General features: G+C 54.6%; 1 protein-coding gene across 12 annotated transcripts in view; it reads right to left on the bottom strand.

The window, feature by feature from the left end:
* stim1b (stromal interaction molecule 1b) overlaps positions 1-18471 on the bottom strand; it is a 238353-nt gene that overhangs the window by 14400 nt on the left and 205482 nt on the right. For 8 of the 12 annotated variants that reach the window (XM_070892617.1, XM_070892621.1, XM_070892616.1 and 5 more), the window contains one exon: positions 12297-12377. The exons of 3 other annotated variants lie outside the window; for them this stretch is intronic. In XM_070892617.1, the coding sequence (XP_070748718.1) occupies positions 12297-12377 (81 nt within the window). Of the gene's footprint in view, positions 1-5136; positions 5248-12296; positions 12378-18471 lie in introns of all 12 variants that reach the window. One more of the 12 variants, XR_011595711.1, reaches the window with a different exon arrangement.

Raw genomic sequence — 18471 nt, forward strand, 5'->3', positions numbered from 1 at the left:
GGGAGGGGGAAAAGGGAGGGAGGGGGAAAAGGGAGGGAGGGAGGGAGGGAGGAGGGGGGGGAAGAGGGAGGGCGGTGAAGAGGGAGGGGGGAAGAGGGGAGGGGGGAAGAGGGAGGGGGGGAAGAGGGGGGGAAGAGGGAGGGGGGGGAAGAGGGAGCGGGGGAGGAGGGAGGGAGGAGGGAGGGGGGGGGAGAGGGAGCGCGGGAGGAGGGAGGGAGGGGGGGAGGGAGGGAGGGAGGGGAAGAGGAGGGGAAGAGGGAGGGGGGGAAGAGGGAGCGGGGAGGAGGGAGGTAGGGGGGAAGAGGGAGCGGGGGAGGAAGGGAGGGAGGAGGGAGGGAGAAGAGGGAGGGAGAAGAGGGAGGGGGAAGAGGGAGGGGGGGGGGGGAAGAGAGAGGAGGGGGGGGAAGAGGGAGGGGGGGAAGAGAGAGGAGGGGGGGGAAAGGGAGGGAGGGGGGGGAAGAGGGAGGGGGGGGAAGGGAGGGAGGGGGGGGAAGAGGGGGGGGGAAGGGAGGGAGGGGGGGGAAGAGGGAGGGAGGGGGGGAAAGAGGGAGGGAGGGGGGGAAAGAGGGAGGGAGGGGGGGAAAGAGGGAGGGAGGGGGTCAAGAGGGAGGGAAAGAGGGAGGGAGGGGGGGAAAGAGGGAGGGAGGGGGGGAAAGAGGGAGGGAGGGGGAAAGAGGGAGGGAGGGGGGAAAGAGGGAGGGAGGGGGGAAAGAGGGAGGGAGGGGGGGAAGAGGGAGGGAGGGGGGGAAGAGGGAGGGAGGGAGGGGGGGGAAGAGGGAGGGAGGGATGCGGGGGGAAGAGGGAGGGAGGGATGCGGGGGGAAGAGGGAGGGATGGAGTGGGGGAAGAGGGAGGGAGGGAGGGGGGGAAGAGGGAGGGAGGGAGGGGGGGAAGAGGGAGGGAGGGAGGGGGGGAAGAGGGAGGGAGGGAGGGGGGGAAGAGGGAGGGAGGGAGGGGGGGAAGAGGGAGGGAGGGAGGGGGAAAGAGGGAGGGAGGGGAGGGGGGGAAGAGGGAGGGAGGGAGGGAGGGGAAGAGGGAGGGGGGAAGAGGGAGGGAGGGGAAGAGGGAGGGAGGGGAAGAAGAGGGAGGGAGGGGGGAAGAGGGAGGGAGGGGGGGAAGAGGGAGGGAGGGGGGGAAGAGGGAGGGAGGGGGGAAGAGGTAGGGATGGGGGGTAAGAGGGAGGGAGGGGGGGAAGAGGGAGGGGGGAGGAGAGGGAGGGAGTGGGGGAGGAGAGGGAGGGAGTGGGGGAGGGAGAGGGAGGGAGTGGGGGAGGGAGGGGGGGGAGGGAGGGGGGGAGAGGGAGGGAGGGGGGGAAGAGGGAGGGAGGGGGAAGAAGGAGGGAGGGGGAAGAAGGAGGGAGGGGGGGAAGAAGGAGGGAGGGGGGGAAGAAGGAGGGAGGGGGGGAAGAAGGAGGGAGGGGGGGGAAGAAGGAGGGAGGGGGGGAAGAAGGAGGGAGGGGGGGAAGAAGGAGGGAGGGGGGGAAGAAGGAGGGAGGGGGGGGAAGAAGGAGGGAGGGGGGGAAGAAGGAGGGAGGGGGGGGGGGAGAAGGAGGAAGGGGGGGAAGAGGGAGGGGGAGGAAGAGGGAGGGGGGGGAAGAGGGAGGGAGGGGGGGAAGAGGGAGGGGGGGGAAGAGGGGAAGAGGGAGGGGGGGAAGAGGGAGGGAGGGGGGGAAGAGGGAGGGAGCAGGAAGAGGGAGGGGGGGGGAAGAGGGAGGGGGGGAAGAGGGAGGGGGAGGAGGGAGGGCAGGAGGAGGGGGGGGGAGAGGGAGGGGGGGAAGAGGGAGGGGGGGAAGAGGGAGGGGAGGGAGGGGGGAAGAGGGAGGGGGGGAAGAGGGAGGGGGGGGAAGAGAGAGGGAGGGAGGGGGGAAGAGGGAGGGAGGGAGGGGGGAAGAGGGAGGGTGGGGGGGGGGAAGAGGGAGGGTGGGGGGGGGAAGTGGGAGGGAGGGAGGGGGGGGGAAGAGGGAGGGAGGGAGGGGGGGAAGAGGGAGGGAGGAAGAGGGAGGGAGGGAGGGGGGGAAGAGGGAGGGAGGAAGGGGGGGGAAGAGGGAGGGAGGAAGGGGGGGGAAGAGGGAGGGAGGGAGGTGGGGGGTAAGAGGGAGGGAGGGAGGTGGGGGGGTAAGAGGGAGGGAGGGGGAAGAGGGAGGGAGAGGGAAGAGGGAGGGAGGGAGGGGAAGAGGGAGGGAGGGGAAGAGGGAGGGAGAGGGAGGGAGGGAGGGAGGGGGGAGGGAGAGGGAGGGGGGAAGAGGGAGGGGGGAGGGAGAGGTAGGAGGGGGGGAAGAGGGAGGGAGGGGGGGGAAGAGGGAGGGAGGGGGGTGAAGAGGGAGGAGGGGAGGGAGGGGGGGAAAGAGGAGGGAGGGGGGTGAAGAGGGAGGGAGGGGGGGGGTAAGAGGGAGGGGGGTGAAGAGGGAGGAGGGGGGAAGAGGGAGGGAGGGAGGGGGGAAGAGGGAGGGGAGGGAGGGAGGGGGGGGAGAAGGAGGGAGGGGGAGGAAGAAGGAGGGAGGGGAAGAGGAGGGGGGGGAAGAAGGAGGAGGGGGGAAGAGGGAGGGGGGGGGAAGAAGGAGGGAGGGGGGAAGAGGGAGGGGGGGGGGAAGAAGGAGGGAGGGGGGAAGAGGGAGGGAGGGGGGGGAAGAGGGAGGGAGGGGGGGGAGAGGAGGGAGGGAGGGAAGAGGGAGGGAGGGGGAAGGAGGGAGGGAAGGGGAAAGAGGGAGGGAGGGGGAGGAAGAGGGAGGGAGGGGGGGAAGAGGGAGGGGGGGAAGAGGGAGGGGGGGGAAGAGGGAGGGGGGGGTAAGAGGGAGGGGGGGGAAGAGGGAGGGGGGGAAGAGGGAGGGGGAGGGAGGGGGGGGAGAGGAGGGAGGGAGGGGGGGAAGAGGGAGGGAGGGAGGGGGGAAGAGGGAGGGGGGAAGAGGGAGGGGGGAAGAGGGAGGGGGGGGAAGAGGGAGGGGGGGGAAGAGGGAGGGAGGGGGGGAAGAGGGAGGGAGGGGGGGGAAGAGGGAGGGGGGGGGAAGAGAGGTGGAAGAGGGAGGGGGAAGACGGAGGGAGGGGGAAGCGGGAGGGAGGGGGGAAGAGGGGGGGGGGGAAGAGGGAGGGGGGGAGAGGGAGGGGGGGGAAGAGGGAGGCGGAAGAGGGAGGGATGGGGGAAGAGGGAGGGAGGGGGGGAAGAGGGAGGGAGGGGGGAAGAGGGAGGGAGGGGGGGAAGAGGGAGGGGGGGGAAGAGGGAGGGGGGGGAAGAGAGGGGGAAGAGGGAGGGGGGGGAGGGGGGAAGAGGGAGGGGGGGGGAAGAGGGGGGAAGAGGGAGGGGGGCGGGAGGGGTGGGGGAAGAGGGAGGGGGGCGGAAGAGGGAGGGAGGGGGGGAAGAGGGAGGGAGGAGGGGGGAAGAGGGAGGGAGGGGGGGGGAAGAGGGAGGGAGGAGGGGGGAAGAGGGAGGGAGGGGGGGGGAAGAGGGAGGGAGGGGGGGAAGAGGGAGGGAGGGGGGGGGGAAGAGGGAGGGAGGGAGGGGTGGGAAGAGGGAAGGAGGGGGGGGGGAAGAGGGAGGGAGGGGGGGGAAGAGGGGGGGGTAGAGGAAGGGGGGAGGAAGATGATGGGAGGGGGGGGAAGAGGGAGGGAGGGGAGAAGAGGGAGGGAGGGGGGGAAGAGGGAGGGGGGGGGAAGAGGGAGGGAGGGGGGGGAAGAGGGAGGGGGGGAAGAGGGAGGGGGGGAAGAGGGAGGGGGGGAAGAGGGAGGGGGGGGAAGAGGGAGGGGGGAAGAGGGAGGGAGGGGGAGGAAGAGGGAGGGGGGGGAAGAGGATGGGAGGGGGGGGAAGAGGAGGAGGAGGGAAGAGGGGGGGGGAAGAGGGAAGGGGGGAGAGGGAGGGGGAGGGAGGGGGGAAGAGGGGGGGGAAGAGGGGGAAGGGGGGGAAGCGGGAGGGGGGAGGGAGAGGTATTGGGGGAGGAGAGGGGAGGGAGAGGGAGAGGGAGAGGGATGGCGGGGGAGAGGAATGGGGGGATATAATGGGAGAGGTGTGACGATGGGAGGGGCTGTGACTGACAGTGTGGTTCGGGTTCCCCATCCTCCCTCCACAGGACGACTTACCTTGAAAGGTACACTCCAGTAAACGAGGGGATCAAACGCTGTCCTGGGATCGGTCAACCCCTCGGCAACCAGAGGGAACGGCAAGTCCCAGTTGCCAGGGTAATGCTGCCATCACCCCGGGCTGGGGGGCGGAGGGAGGGCAGTGTGTCGGAGCTGGATCACCCTGAAAGGGGCTTTCCCCTGTCTCGTGATGCGGAGGTTAGTCGGTGCCTAGTGTTGCAGCAACTCGATCGCACGTCACACATGGGGGTGGGGTGTGTGGGTGTGGGTGGGTATGGGAGTAGTGGGGATGGGGGTCGGGGGTAGGGGGGTGTGTCACGGTCACGTGGGGGAACGCTGCCCCTGACACCCTGGAGATGGTGACTGAGCTTAACTCCAACAGGCACCGGGACTCTGGTCACTCACTATACTGCCAGTTGCAAAAATGTCTGCACTGTTGCCACTGTTCAACAATTTAATATTGGGTTATCCAAAGGAAATAACTTGTCATCATCTATCACCTTTCAGGACATCCCAAAGCACTTCACAAGTACTTTTGAAGTGTGTAGTCACTTGCACTCCCTCAGTACTGCCGCTCCGACAGTGCGGCGCTCCCTCAGTACTGCCCCTCCGACAGTGCAGCACTCCCTCAGTACTGCCCCTCCGACAGTGCGGCGCTCCCTCAGTACTACCCCTCCGACAGTGCGGCGCTCCCTCAGTACTACCCCTCCGACAGTGCGGCGCTCCCTCAGTACTACCCCTCCGACAGTACGATGCTCCCTCAGTACTACCCCTCCGACAGTGCGCCGCTCCCTCAGTACTGCCCCTCCGACAGTGCGGCACTCCCTCAGTACTGTACTGGAGTGCAGTGCCTGGTTATGGGGCTCTGACGTGGGACTTGAACCTACAACCTTCTGACTCCGAAGCGAGAGTGATGCCCACTGGGCCACAGTCGATCCTTGCTCGAGAATCATTACACACTCTCCAGCGAAGAGTTTGCATTTTAACAGCCAGCGAATTTGCCCACTCTAATCCCATTGCCGTTCCACCTCTCTTTCACAATCTTCCTTTACAAATAATGAGCCAACTACCTTCTAAAGTCTTCGAAACTCGACCTCATAACCAGCCTGTGCTGAAGCATTCGGTGTTCTAAGCTACGTGAAGAAACTAGTAACGAGTTGAGGCAGCGCTCAGGACTGGTGCTAGAGATGTAAAGGGAAGTTTAGAACAAATTTTTTCACGCAACGGAATTTAGCAACAGAGCAAGTGACCAGAGAAGCAGCAATCGTGACATTTAAAGCGGCTGCTGTTTTGGCATTGCAGCTAATATTCCGATGTTAAGCCTCCAAAGGCTTTGCAATCCTTTCTTGGACTGGACGTCTTGGCCCTGCCACAGACTGTGCCCACTGACTGCTACCCTCAGGTGGGCACAGGATAATGATCTGCACGTGGTTAAACAAACCCTCTCAGGGCAGGTACAGCACGGGTTAGATACAGAGTAAATCTCCCTCTACACTGTCCCATCAAACACTCCCAGGGCAGGTACAGCACGGGGTCAGATACAGAGTAAAGCTCCCTCTACACTGTCCCATCAAACACTCCCAGGGCAGGTACAGGGGGTTAGATACAGAGTAAAGCTCCCTCTACACTGTCCCATCAAACACTCCCAGGGCAGGTACAGCACGGGTTAGAGACAGAGTAAAGCTCCCTCTACACTGTCCCATCAAACACTCCCAGGGCAGGTACAGCACGGGTTAGAGACAGAGTAAAGCTCCCTCTACACTGTCCCATCAAACACTCCCAGGGCAGGTACAGCACGGGTTAGAGACAGAGTAAAGCTCCCTCTACACTGTCCCATCAAACACTCCCAGGACAGGTACAGCACGGGGTTAGATACAGAGTAAAGGTCCCTCTACACTGTCTCATCAAACACTTCCAGGGCAGGTACAGCACGGGGTTCGATACAGAGTAAAGCTCCCTCTACACTGTCCCATCAAACACTCCCAGAGCAGGTACAGAGAGTGTTAGATACAGAGTAAAGCTCCCTCTACACAGTCCCATCAAACACTCCCAGGGCAGGTACAGCACGGGTTAGATACAGAGTAAAGCTCCCTCTACACTGTCCCATCAAACACTCCCAGGGCAGGTACAGCACGGGGTTCGATACAGAGTAAAGCTCCCTCTACACTGTCCCATCAAACACTCCCAGAGCAGGTACAGAGAGTGTTAGATACAGAGTAAAGCTCCCTCTACACTGTCCCATCAAACACTCCCAGGGCAGGTACAGCACGGGTTAGATACAGAGTAAAGCTCCCTCTACACTGTCCCATCAAACACTCCCAGTGCAAATACAGCACGGGATTAGATAGAGTAAAGCTCCCTCTACACTGTCCCATCAAACACTCCCAGGGCTGGTACAGGGGGTTAGATACAGAGTAAAGCTCCCTCTACACTGTCTCATCAAACACTCCCAGGGCAGGTACAGCACGGGGGTTAGATACAGAGTAAAGCTCCCTCCACACTGTCCCATCAAACACTCCCAGGGCAGGTACAGCACGGGGTTAGATACAGAGTAAAGCTCCCTCCACACTGGCCCAAACACTCTCAGGACAGGTGTTGTGTATGTAAACCTGTAATTACCAAGTCTAACCACCAGAGGGCTTAGCCCCTGGAGTTCCAGGGATCCCACAATCCCTTGGGAGCACCTGTATATAAGGAGGCCTCACAGGCTGGAGAGGCACTCTGAGATCTGTACTAAAGGACTACGGTCACACTTACTTTGAGCTTGCACTATCAAAGTCTGACTCTTTATCCAAGACATAACAACTGGCGACGAGATACCGATAACGAACCCTAACGCAACAATGCAGAGAACTATGGGCATCCTGGAGAAATTTTCGGAGGGAGATGATTGGGAAACCTTCATGGAACAACTTGACCAATACCTCGTGGCCAACGAGCTGGAAGGAGAAGCGAATGCTGCCAAACGAAGGGCGATCCTCCTCACAGTTTGCGAGGCACTAATGTATGATTTCATGAAAAACTTGCTCACTCCAGCAAAACCCACAGACAAGTCGTACGATGAGTTGTGCACACTGTCCGGGAACATCTAAACCCGAAGGAAAGCGTTCAGATGGCGGGGTATCGGTTCTACACGTACAATAGGTCTGAAGGCCAGGCACCTTGCAGGACATTGCGAATTTGAAGGACACTTGGAACACATGCTCAGGGACTTCTTTGTACTTGGCATTGGCCATGAAGTAATACGTCGCAAACTTTTGACTGTAGAGACCCCAAACTTGAGTAAAGCCATAGTGACAGCCCAGGCGTTTATCTCCACCAGTGACAATACCAAACAAATTTCCCAGCACACTAGTGCTGCTGCAAGTATTGTGAACAAAGTAATGTTGTTTTCGAATCGAAATGTACATGGCAGGACTTACACGCCTGTAGCTGCACCTCCGCATATGACTCAGATCCGCCATCAAGGGTGGTGAATACAAGGCCATTAACACCTTGTTGGTGCTGCGGGGGTGATCATCGATTCCATTCATGCCGTTTCAAAGGATACGTTTGCAAAGATTGTGGAACAATGGGACAGCTCCAACGCATGTGCAGTCGAGCTGCAAACCCTGCTAATCCTGCAAACCACCATGTTGCAGAGGAGGACAGATCCACGGTGGATCATGATGAACCAAAGCCTCAGACCGAGGAGGCAGAGGTATATGGGGTGCACACATTTACCACAAAGTGTCCCCCGACTATGCTGAAGGTTGAATTAAATGGACTCCCGGTGTCCATGGAGCTGGACACAGGCGCAAGCCAGTCCATAATGAGCAAAAAGACTTTCGATAAATTGTGGTGCAGCAAGGCCAGTCCTGACTCCCATTCATACAAAACTTAGAATGTACACAAAGGAACTGATTCCTATAATCGGCAGTGCTACCGTAAAGGTCTCCTACGATGGAGCGGTGCACAAGTTACCACTGTGGTGGTACCGGGCGATGGCCCTATGCTGTTCGGCAGGAGGTGGCTGGGATACGCTGGAACTGGGACGATGTCCGAGCGCTTTCGTCCATCAACGACACCTCATGTGCCCAGGTCCTAAGCAAGTTCCCCTTGCTGTTTGAACCAGGCATCGGGAAGTTCCAAGGACCAAAAGTGCAGATACATTTGATTCCGGGGGCGCGACCCATCCATCACAAGGCGAGAGCGGTACTGTATATGATGAGAGAGAGGGTGGAGATCGAGCTGGACAGGCTGCAACGAGAGGGCATCATTTCGCCAATCGAATTCAATGAGTGAGCCAGACCGATTGTTCCAGTCCTCAAGGGAGATGGCACCGTCAGAATCTGTGGTGATTACAATGTAACTATCAATCGTTTCTCACTGCAGGATCAATACTCGCTACCAAAGACAGATGACCTATTTGTGATGCTGGCGGGAGGGAAAACGTTCACGAAGCTGGTCTTGACCTCGGCCTACATGACGCAGGAGCTGGAGGAATCTTCGAAAGGCCTCACCTGCATCAACACGCACAAAGGTCTCTTCATTTACAACAGATGCCCGTTGGGGATCCGATCGGTCGCAGAAAGCATGCTGAAGTCAGTCCTGCGTACCATGGTCTTCCAGGACAACATCTTGGTTACAGGTCGGGACACCGTCGAGCATCTGCAGAACCTGGAGGAGGTTCTTAGTCGGCTTAATTGTGTGGGGCTCAGGCTAAAACGTTCGAAGTGCGTTTTCCTGGCACTTGAAGTGGAGTTCCTGAGGAGAAGAATCGCGGCAGACGGCATTAGGCCCACCGATTCAAAGATGGAGGCAATCAAGAACGCACCGAGATCACAGAACGTGACGGAGCTGCGGTCGTTTCTAGGACTCCTGAACTATTTTGGTAACTTCTTACCGGGTCTTAGCACATTGTTAGAATCCCTGCACTCTTTACTGCGTAAGGGAGATGAATGTGTCTGGGGTAAAAGCCAAGAAAATGCCTTTGAGAAAGCTAGGAAGCTGTTATGTTCAAACAAATTGCTTGTGTTGTACGATCCATGTAAACGTTTGGTACTAGCATGTGATACGTCGTCATATGGTGTCGGGTGTGTGTTGCAACTAGCTAATGAATCTGGGAAATTACAACCGGTTGCTTATGCATCCAGAAGTCTGTCTAAGGCTGAGAGGGCCCACAGTATGATCGAAAAAGAAGCGTTAGTGTGTGTTTACGGGGTAAAGAAAACACATCAATATCTGTTCGGGCTCAAATTTGAATTGGAAGTCGACCATAAGCCACTGATATCCCTCTTTTCTGAAAATAAGGGGATAAATACGAATGCATCGGCCCTCATGCATGGGCGCTCACGTTGTCCGCATACAGGCCAGGCACAGAAAACTGTGCCGATGCTCTCAGTAGACTACCATTGCCCACCACCGGGGTGGAGATGGCACAGCCGGCAGATTTAGTTATGGTAATGGAAGCATTCAAGAGTGAGCAATCACCCGTTACCGCCCGACAGATTAGAACCTGGACGACCCAGGACCCCTTACTGTCCTTAGTAAAAAACTGTGTGCTCCACGGGAGTTGGTCTAGTGTCCCGTTAGAGATGCAGGAAGAAATAAAGCCGTACCAGCGGTGCAAAGATGAAATGTCTATACAGGCAGACCGCCTCCTATGGGGTAATCAGGTAATTGTGCCAAAAAAGGGCAGGGACACTTTCATTAGTGATCTCCATAGTACCCACCCAGGCATTGTAATGATGAAAGCGATAGCCAGATCCCACGTGTGGTGGCCCGGTATCGATGCAGACTTAGACTCCTGTGTGCACAAATGTAATACATGTTCCCAGTTAAGCAATGTACCCAGGGACCGCCACTAAGTTTATGGTCCTGGCCCTCCAAACTGTGGTCTAGGGTTCATGTCGACTATGCAGGCCCATTCTTGGGAAAAATGTTTTTAGTGGTTGTAGATGCGTACTCCAAATGGATTGAATGTGTGATAATGTCGGCAAAAACGTTCGCTGCCACCATTGAAAGCCTGCGGGCCATGTTTGCCACACACGGCCTGCCTGATGTCCTTGTGAGTGACAATGGGCCGTGCTTTACCAGTGCCGAATTCAAGGAGTTCATGACCCGCAATGGGGTCAAACATGTCACATCTGCCCTGTTTAAGCCAGCGTCCAACGGTCAGGCAGAACGAGCAGTTCAAACAATCAAGCAGAGCTTGAAAAGGGTAACTGAAGGCTCACTGCAGACTCACTTATCCCGAGACCTGCTGAGTTACTGCACAAGACCCCACTCGCTCACTGGGGTCCCTCCCGCTGAACTGCTCATAAAAAGGGCACTTAAGGCAAGGCTCTCGTTAGTCCACCCTGATCTACACGAACAGGTAGAGAGCAGGCGGCTTCAACAAAATACATATCATGATCGCGCAAATGTGTCACGCGAAATTGAGATTAATGATCCTGTATTTGTGTTGAACTATGGACATTGTCCCAAGTGGCTTGCTGGCACTGTTTTGGTCAAAGAGGGGAGTAGGGTGTTTGTGGTCAAACTCGCAAATGGACTCACCGACAGAAAACACCTAGACCAAACTAAACTCAGATTTACGGACTATCCAGAACAACCCACAATAGACTCTACCTTTTTCGAGCCTCCAACACACACAACCGACACCGCGATTGACCACGAAGCAGAACCCATCACCCGCAGCAGCCCAGCGGGACTCACCATGCCAGGCAACCCAGCAAGGCCAGCTGCACAGCAGCCCAGCGAAGGCCCAACAAACGACTCACCAACACCAGCATTTGCACCGAGACGATCAACCAGGAAAAGGATGGTCCCAGATCGACTCACATTGTAAATAGTTACACTATTGACTTTTTGGGGCGGGGGTGGTGAAGTGTAATGTATGTAAACCTGTAATTACCATGTCTAACCACCAGTGGGCTTATATCCTGGAGTTCCAGGGATCCCACAATCCCTTGGGAGCACCTGTATATAAGGAGGCCTCACAGGCTGGAGAGGCACTCTGAGATCTGCAATAAAGGACTACGGTCATACCTTACTTTGAGCTTGCAATATCTTGTCTGTCCCTTTATCCAAGACATAACAATAGATACAGCACGGGGTTAGATAGAGTAAAGCTCCCTCTACACTGTCCCATCAAACACTCCCAGGGCAGGTACAGGGGGTTAGATACAGAGTAAAGCTCCCTCTACACTGTCCCATCAAACACTCCCAGGGCAGGTACAGCACGGGGTTAGATACAGAGTAAAGCTCCCTCTACACTGTCCCATCAAACACTCCCAGGGCAGGTATAGCACGGGGTTAGATACAGAGTAAAGCTCCCTCTACACTGTCCCATCAAACACTCCCAGGGCAGGTACAGGGGGTTAGATACAGAGTAAAGCTCCCTCTACACTGTCCCATCAAACACTCCCAGGGCAGGTACAGCACGGGGTTAGATACAGAGTAAAGCTCCCTCTACACTGTCCCATCAAACACTCCCAGGGCAGGTACAGCACGGGGTTAGATACAGAGTAAAGCTCTCTCTACACTGTCCCATCACACACTCCCAGGGCAGGTACAGCACGGGGGTTAGATACAGAGTAAAGCTCCCTCTACACTGTCCCATCAAACACTCCCAGGGCAGGTACAGCACGGGGTTAGATACAGAGTAAAGCTCCCTCTACACTGTCCCATCAAACACTCCCAGGGCAGGTACAGCACGGGGTTAGATACAGAGTAAAGCTCCCTCTACACTGTCCCATCAAACACTCCCAGGGCAGGTACAGCACGGGGTTAGATACAGAGTAAAGCTCCCTCTACACTGTCCCATCAAACACTCCCAGGGCAGGTACAAAATAAAAGAGGGAACATTGTTAAGGATGGCAGGTTTCTTTCCCTAAAGGACATCAGAGAACCTGATGGGTTTCCTCACAATGATCCGACAGCTTCATGGTCACTTTTACCGACCTCGGCTTTTTATTTCTAGATTTTTTGGAGCTGAATTCGAACTCTCAAACTGCCCTGGTGGGATCTGAACTCACGCTCCCTGGATTACTGTCCCAGTGACACAAGCAACAGGCTACCCAGAATTACCCTCACGCCTGACCCCGCCGGTTTCTGCAGAAGAGAAGCAGCTCAGAGTCACAAAATGTAGAGCGCCAGGAAGCACAGCATACCCCGATGTGCCAAGCGGAAGTGGTGATTAAAGAACAAAATATATCCAGATATATATATATATATAATGTCAAACCAGTGGAGCTCCACGCGGAGAGATTGTCCAGGGGGCTCCTGGAGCGGTCAGTGATTCTATGGTCCATTAGCCATGCCATGTCTGCTCCCAGCCAAGTAAAACAAAACATGAAAATATTCACATATACCGCACAACACAGCCAGCGACTCCGTCACCCCTCACATCAGTCTGCAGCTCTCCCCGTTACCCAGTTACACGGTGGATGCAGAGGATGTTTCCACTGATGGGGGAGACTGGAACGAGGGGGCAAATTCTTAGAATAAGGGGGCCGCCCATTTAAAACTGAGATGAGGAGGAATTTCTTCTCTCAGAGGGTTGTAAATCTGTGGAATTCGCTGCCTCAGAGAGCTGTGGAAGCTGGGACATTGAATAAGTTTAAGACAGAGATAGACAGTTTCTTAAACGATAAGGGGTTATGGGGAGCGGACGGGGAAGTGGAGCTGAGTCCATGATCAGATCAGCCATGATCGTATTAAATGGCGGAGCAGGCTCGAGGGGCCGTATGGCCGACTCCTGCTCCTATTTCTTACGTTCTTATGAACTGCTTGGAAAGAGGGATTAGGCTGGATAGCTCTTTATCGGCCGGCGTGGACACGATGGGCCCCAAATGCTGTAAGTTTCTATGAAGAGCAACTGGGGATTTAAGTTGCACTGCTTAAGATGCTCTCCCCCAGGCACAATGCTAAGTTTGAAAGTGCAGTCTACGATACACCGCTGGCTGCCCATCACACCTCCTGTGGACGCAGTTCAACACGCCCACAGCCAGGCTTGGCTGAAACCCTCACGGCTACAGGGCGTGCAATCAGCTAACTGGTCACGGGGTGCGAGCTGGCTGGGGGCTGGGTGGGAGAAGGGAGATTATAAACGGCAGAGGGGCAAGACGAGGGCCCTTGGCTGGGCAATCATGTCATGGGTGTGGTGTGGGTCAGATTTGCTGTGGGTGCGAGAGGCGCTTTATAAAAGGTCCTCGAATCATAGAAAGGTTGCAGTACTGAACGAGGCCAATCGGCCCGTCGAGCCCATCCTGTAGCTGAATGTTCGGTGCAATAGTCACTCAGCGTGGGAATCAACCACACAAGAGCGGGGGGGGGGTCATGCCAGAACTGTACACCTTTCTCAAGGGTGATTCGGGATGGGTGATAAATGCTAGCCTTGCAGCAATGCCCACATCCCATAACAAATACAAAAAGAAATATCCAAGTACTTTTTAAATGTGGTGAGGGTGTCTGCCTCGACCACATGTGGCCACAGCTAGAGTACCGCGTGCAGTTCTGGTCACCACATTACAGTTTGCACCGGAGAGGGTACAGAGGAGATTTACGAGGATGTTGCCGGGACTGGAGAATCTTAGCTATGAGGAAAGACTGGATAGGCTAGGGTTGTTTTCTTTGGAACAGAGGAGGCTGAGGGGAGACCTGATTGAGGTGTATAAAATTGTGAGGGGCCTGGATAGAGTGGATAGGAAGGACTTGTTTCCCTTGGCAGAGGGGTCAACAACCAGAGGACATAGATTTAAAGTAATTGGGGGGAGGTTTAGAGGGGATTTGAGGGGAATTGTTTCACCCAGAGGGTGGTGGGGGTCTGGAACTCACTGCCTGAAAGGGTGGTAGAGGCAGAAACCCTCACCACATTTAAAAAGTACTTGAATATTTATTTTTTTATTCGTTACAGGTGGGCATCGCTAGCAAGGCCGGCATTTATTGCCCATCCCTAATTGCCCCTTGAGAAGGTGGTGGTGAGCTGCCTTCTTGAACCGCTGCAGTCCGTGTGGTGAAGGTTCTCCCACAGTGCTGTTAGGGAGGGAGTTCCAGGATCGAGAAGCGGGAGTCCGGGGAGTGAGAGGTCTATAAAGGCCCGAGAGTCAAGGAAGCTAGCTGGTGCAGGGACAGGGACAGAAGATAAACAAAGAAGTAGAAAGAAATCAAAAGGTGACGTCACAGCCAAGCGGGTAAGTGGATTGGTGAGTATTTAATTTTTTTTTCCTTCTTTTTATTTCGTTATCAGTAGGTAACCTTTATCATTGTTGCCAAATTAGGTTAATCTAAGAGTTAAGTCATAGCAGGAGAGCTCGGACACGTGTCATGCTCCTCCTGTGCTATGTGGGAACGCAGGACGCTGGACGACTACATGTGCGGGAAGTGTATCCTGCTGCAGCTCCTGACAGATCGCATTGCAGCACTGGAGCTGCGCATGGATTCACTCTGGAGCATCCGCCATGCTGAGGATGTCGTGAATAGCACGTTTAGTGAGTTGGTCACACCGCAGGTAAAGGACACGCAGGCAGATAGGGAATGGGTGACCATCAGGCAGAGCAGTGGAAGGAAGGTAGTGCAGGGGTCCCCTGCGGTCATCCCACTGCAAAACAGATACACCGTTTTGGGTACTGTTGGGGGGGGGGGGGGGGGGATGACTCATCAGGGGAGAGAACAGCAGCCAAGTTCATGGCACCGTGGATGGCTCTGCTGCACAAAAATGAATGAAAAAGAGTGGGAGAGCGATAGTGATAGGGTATTCTTTTGTAAGGGGAATAGATAGGCGTTTCTGCGGCCGCAATCGAGACTCCAGGATGGTATGTTGCCCCCCATGTCTCGGAGTGGCTGCAGGACATTTTGGAGGGGGATATAGGTACCAACGATATAGGTAAAAAACGGGATGAGGTTCTACAAACTGAATTTAGGGAGGTGCGTTGAAGAGGTGGGAGTCGGAGCGGCAGCAGACAATAAAAGGCCCAGCAGTTCGGGGACCAGCGAGGTGAGTCGGAGGCCCAGGGAGGGAGCAGGGAGGCAAAAAAGAAGTAGAAAGAAATCGAAAGATGATGTCACAGCCAAGGGGGTAAGTGATTGGCTGGTGATTGGTGAGTAGCTTTTCTTTTTTCTTTTCTTTATCAGTAAGTAATCTTTAGCATTGTTGTTGCCAAATTAAGTTTATCTCGGGGTTAAGTCATGGCAGGAGAGCTTGGACACGTGTTATACTCCTCCTGTACTATGTGGGAAGTCAGGGCCGCTTCCGCTGTCCCTGACGACTACGTGTGCGGGACGTGTATCCACCCGCAGCTCCTGACGGACCGCATTGCGGCACTGGAGCTGCAGGTGGATTCACTCTGGAGCATCCACGATGCTGAGAATGACGTGAATAGCACGTTTAGTGAGTTGGTCTTACCGCAGGTAAAGGGTACACAGCCAGATAGGGAATGGAAGACCAACAGGAAGAGCAGTGCAAGGAAGGTAGTGCAGGAGTCCCCTGCGGTCATCCCCCTGAAAAACAGATACACCTCTTTGGGTGCTGTTGAGGGGGATGACTCATCAGGGGAGGGCAGCAGCAGCCAAGTTCATGGCACTGTAGGTGGCTCTGCTGCACAGGAGGGCAGGAAAAAGAGTGGGAGAGCTATAGTGATGGGGGATTCGATTGTAAGGGGAATAGATAGGCGTTTCTGCAGCCACAATCGAGACTCCAGGATGGTATGTTGCCTCCCTGGTGCAAGGGTCAAGGATGTCTCGGAGCGGGTGCAGGACATTCTAAAAAGGGAGGGTGAACAGCCAGTTGTCGTGGTGCATATAGGTACCAACGATATAGGTAAAAAATGGGATGAAGTCCTACGAGACGCATTTAGGGAGCTAGAAGATAGATTAAAAAGTAGGACCTCAAAAGTAGTAATCTCGGGATTGCTACCAGTGCCACGTGCTAGTCAGAGTAGGAATCGCAGGATAGCTCAGATGAATACGTGGCTTGATGAGTGGTGCAGCAGGGAGGGATTCAAATTCCTGGGACATTGGAACCGGTTCTGGGGGAGGTGGGACCAGTACAAACCGGACGGTCTGCACCTGGGCAGGACTGGAACCAATGTCCTAGGGGGAGTGTTTGCTAGTGCTGTTGGGGAGGAGTTAAACTAATATGGCAGGGGATGGGAACCTATGCAGGGAGACCGAGGGAAACAAAAAGGAGACAGAAGCAAAAGAGAGAAAGGAGAATAGTAAAAGTGGAGGGCAGAGAAACCCAAGACAAAAAACAAAAAGGGCCACATTACAGCAAAATTCTAAAGGGTCGAAGTGTGTTAAAAAGACAAGCCTGAAGGCTCTGTGCCTCAATGCGAGGAGTATTCGGAATAAGGTGGATGAATTAACTGCGTAGATAGCAGTTAACGGATACGATGTGATTGGCATCACGGAGACATGGCTCCAGGGTGACCAAGGCTGGGAACTCAACATCCAGGGGTATTCAACATTTAGGAAAGGATAGACAGAAAGGAAAAGGAGGCGGGGTAGCATTGCTGGTTAAAGATGAAATTAATGCAATAGTAAGGAGGGACATTAGCTTGGATGATGTGGAATCGGTATGGGTGGAGCTGCGGAATACCAAAGGGCAGAAAACGCTAGTGGAAGTTGTGTACAGACCACCAAACAGTAGTAGTGAGGTTGGGGACAGCATCAAACAGGAAATAAGGGATGTGTGCAATAAAGGTACAGCAGTTATCATGGGCGACTGTAATCTACATATTGATTGGGCTAACCAAACTGGTAGCAATGGGGTGGAGGAGGATTTCCTGGAGTGTATTAGGGATGGTTTCCTAGACCTATATGTCAAGGAACCAACCAGAGAGCTGGCCATCCTAGACTGGGTGATGTGTAATGACAAGGGACTAATTAGCAATCTTGTTGTGCGAGGTCCCTCGGGGAAAAGTGACCATAATATGGTAGAATTCATTATTAAGATGGAGAGGGACAAAGTTAATTCAGAAACTAGGGTCCTGAACTTAAGGAAAGGTAACTTCGACGGTATGAGGCGTGAATGGCTAGAATAGACTGGCAAATGATACTTAAAGGGTTGACGGTGGATAGGCAATGGCAAATCTTTAATGATCACATGGATGAACTTCAACAATTGTACATCCCTGTCTGGAGTAAAAATAAAACGGGGAAGGTGGCTCAACTGTGGCTAACAAGGGAAATTAAGGATAGTGTTAAATCCAAGGAAGAAGCATAAAAATTGGCCAAAAAAAGCAGCAAACCTGAGGACTGGGAGAAATTTAGAATTCAGCAGAGGAGGACAAAGGGTTTAATTAAGAGGGGGAAAATAGAGTATGAGAGTAAGCTTGCCGGGAACATAAAAACTGACTGCAAAAGCTTCTATAGATATGTGAAGAGAAAAAGATTAGTGAAGACAAACATAGGTCCCTTGCAGTCGGATTCGGGTGAATTTATAATGGGGAACAAAGAAATGGTTCTGTCTTCACAAAGGAAGATACAAATAACCTTCCGGATGTACTAGGGGACCGAGGGTCTAGTGAGGAGGAGGAACTGAAGGATATCCTTATTAGGCGGGAAATTGTGTTCGGGAAATTGACAGGATTGAAGGCTGATAAATCCCCAGGGCCTGATAGTCTGCATCCCAGAGTACTTAAGGAAGTGGCCATAGAAATAGTGGACACATTGGTGATAATTTTCCAACAGTCTATCGACTTTGGATCAGTTCCTCTGGACTGGAGGGTTGCTAATGTAACACCACTTTTTAAAAAGGGAGGGAGAGAGAAAGCGGGTAATTATAGACCGGTTAGCCTGACATCAGTAGTGGGGAAAATGTTGGAATCAATTATTAAGGATGAAATAGCAGCGCATTTGGAAAGCAGTGATAGGATTGGTCCAAATCAGCATGGATTTATGAAAGGGAAATCATGCTTGACAAATCTGGAATTTTTGAGGATGTAACTAGTAGAGTGGACAAGGGAGAACCAGTGGATGTGGTGTATTTGGACTTTCAAAAGGCTTTTGACAAGGTCCCACACAAGAGATTGGTGTGCAAAATCAAAGCACATAGTATTGGGGGTAATGTACTGACGTGGATAGAGAACTGGCTGGCAGACAGGAAGCAGAGAGCCAGGATAAACGGGTCCTTTTCAGAATGGCAGGCAGTGACTAGTGGAGTGCTGCAGGGCTCAGTGCTGGGACCCCAGCTCTTTACAATATACATTAATGATTTAGATGAAGGAATTGAATGTAATATCTCCAAGGTTGCAGATGACATTAAACTGGGTGGCGGTGTGAGTTGTGAGAAGGACGCTAAGAGGCTGCAGGGTGACTTGGACAGGTTAGGCGAGTGGGCTAATACGTGGCAGATGCAGTATAATGTGGATAATTGTGAGGTTGTCCACCTTGGGGGCAAAAACATGAAGGCAGAATAT

Source organism: Pristiophorus japonicus, chromosome 10 (genome assembly GCF_044704955.1).
Source record: "Pristiophorus japonicus isolate sPriJap1 chromosome 10, sPriJap1.hap1, whole genome shotgun sequence".
Lineage (NCBI taxonomy): Eukaryota > Metazoa > Chordata > Chondrichthyes > Pristiophoridae > Pristiophorus > Pristiophorus japonicus.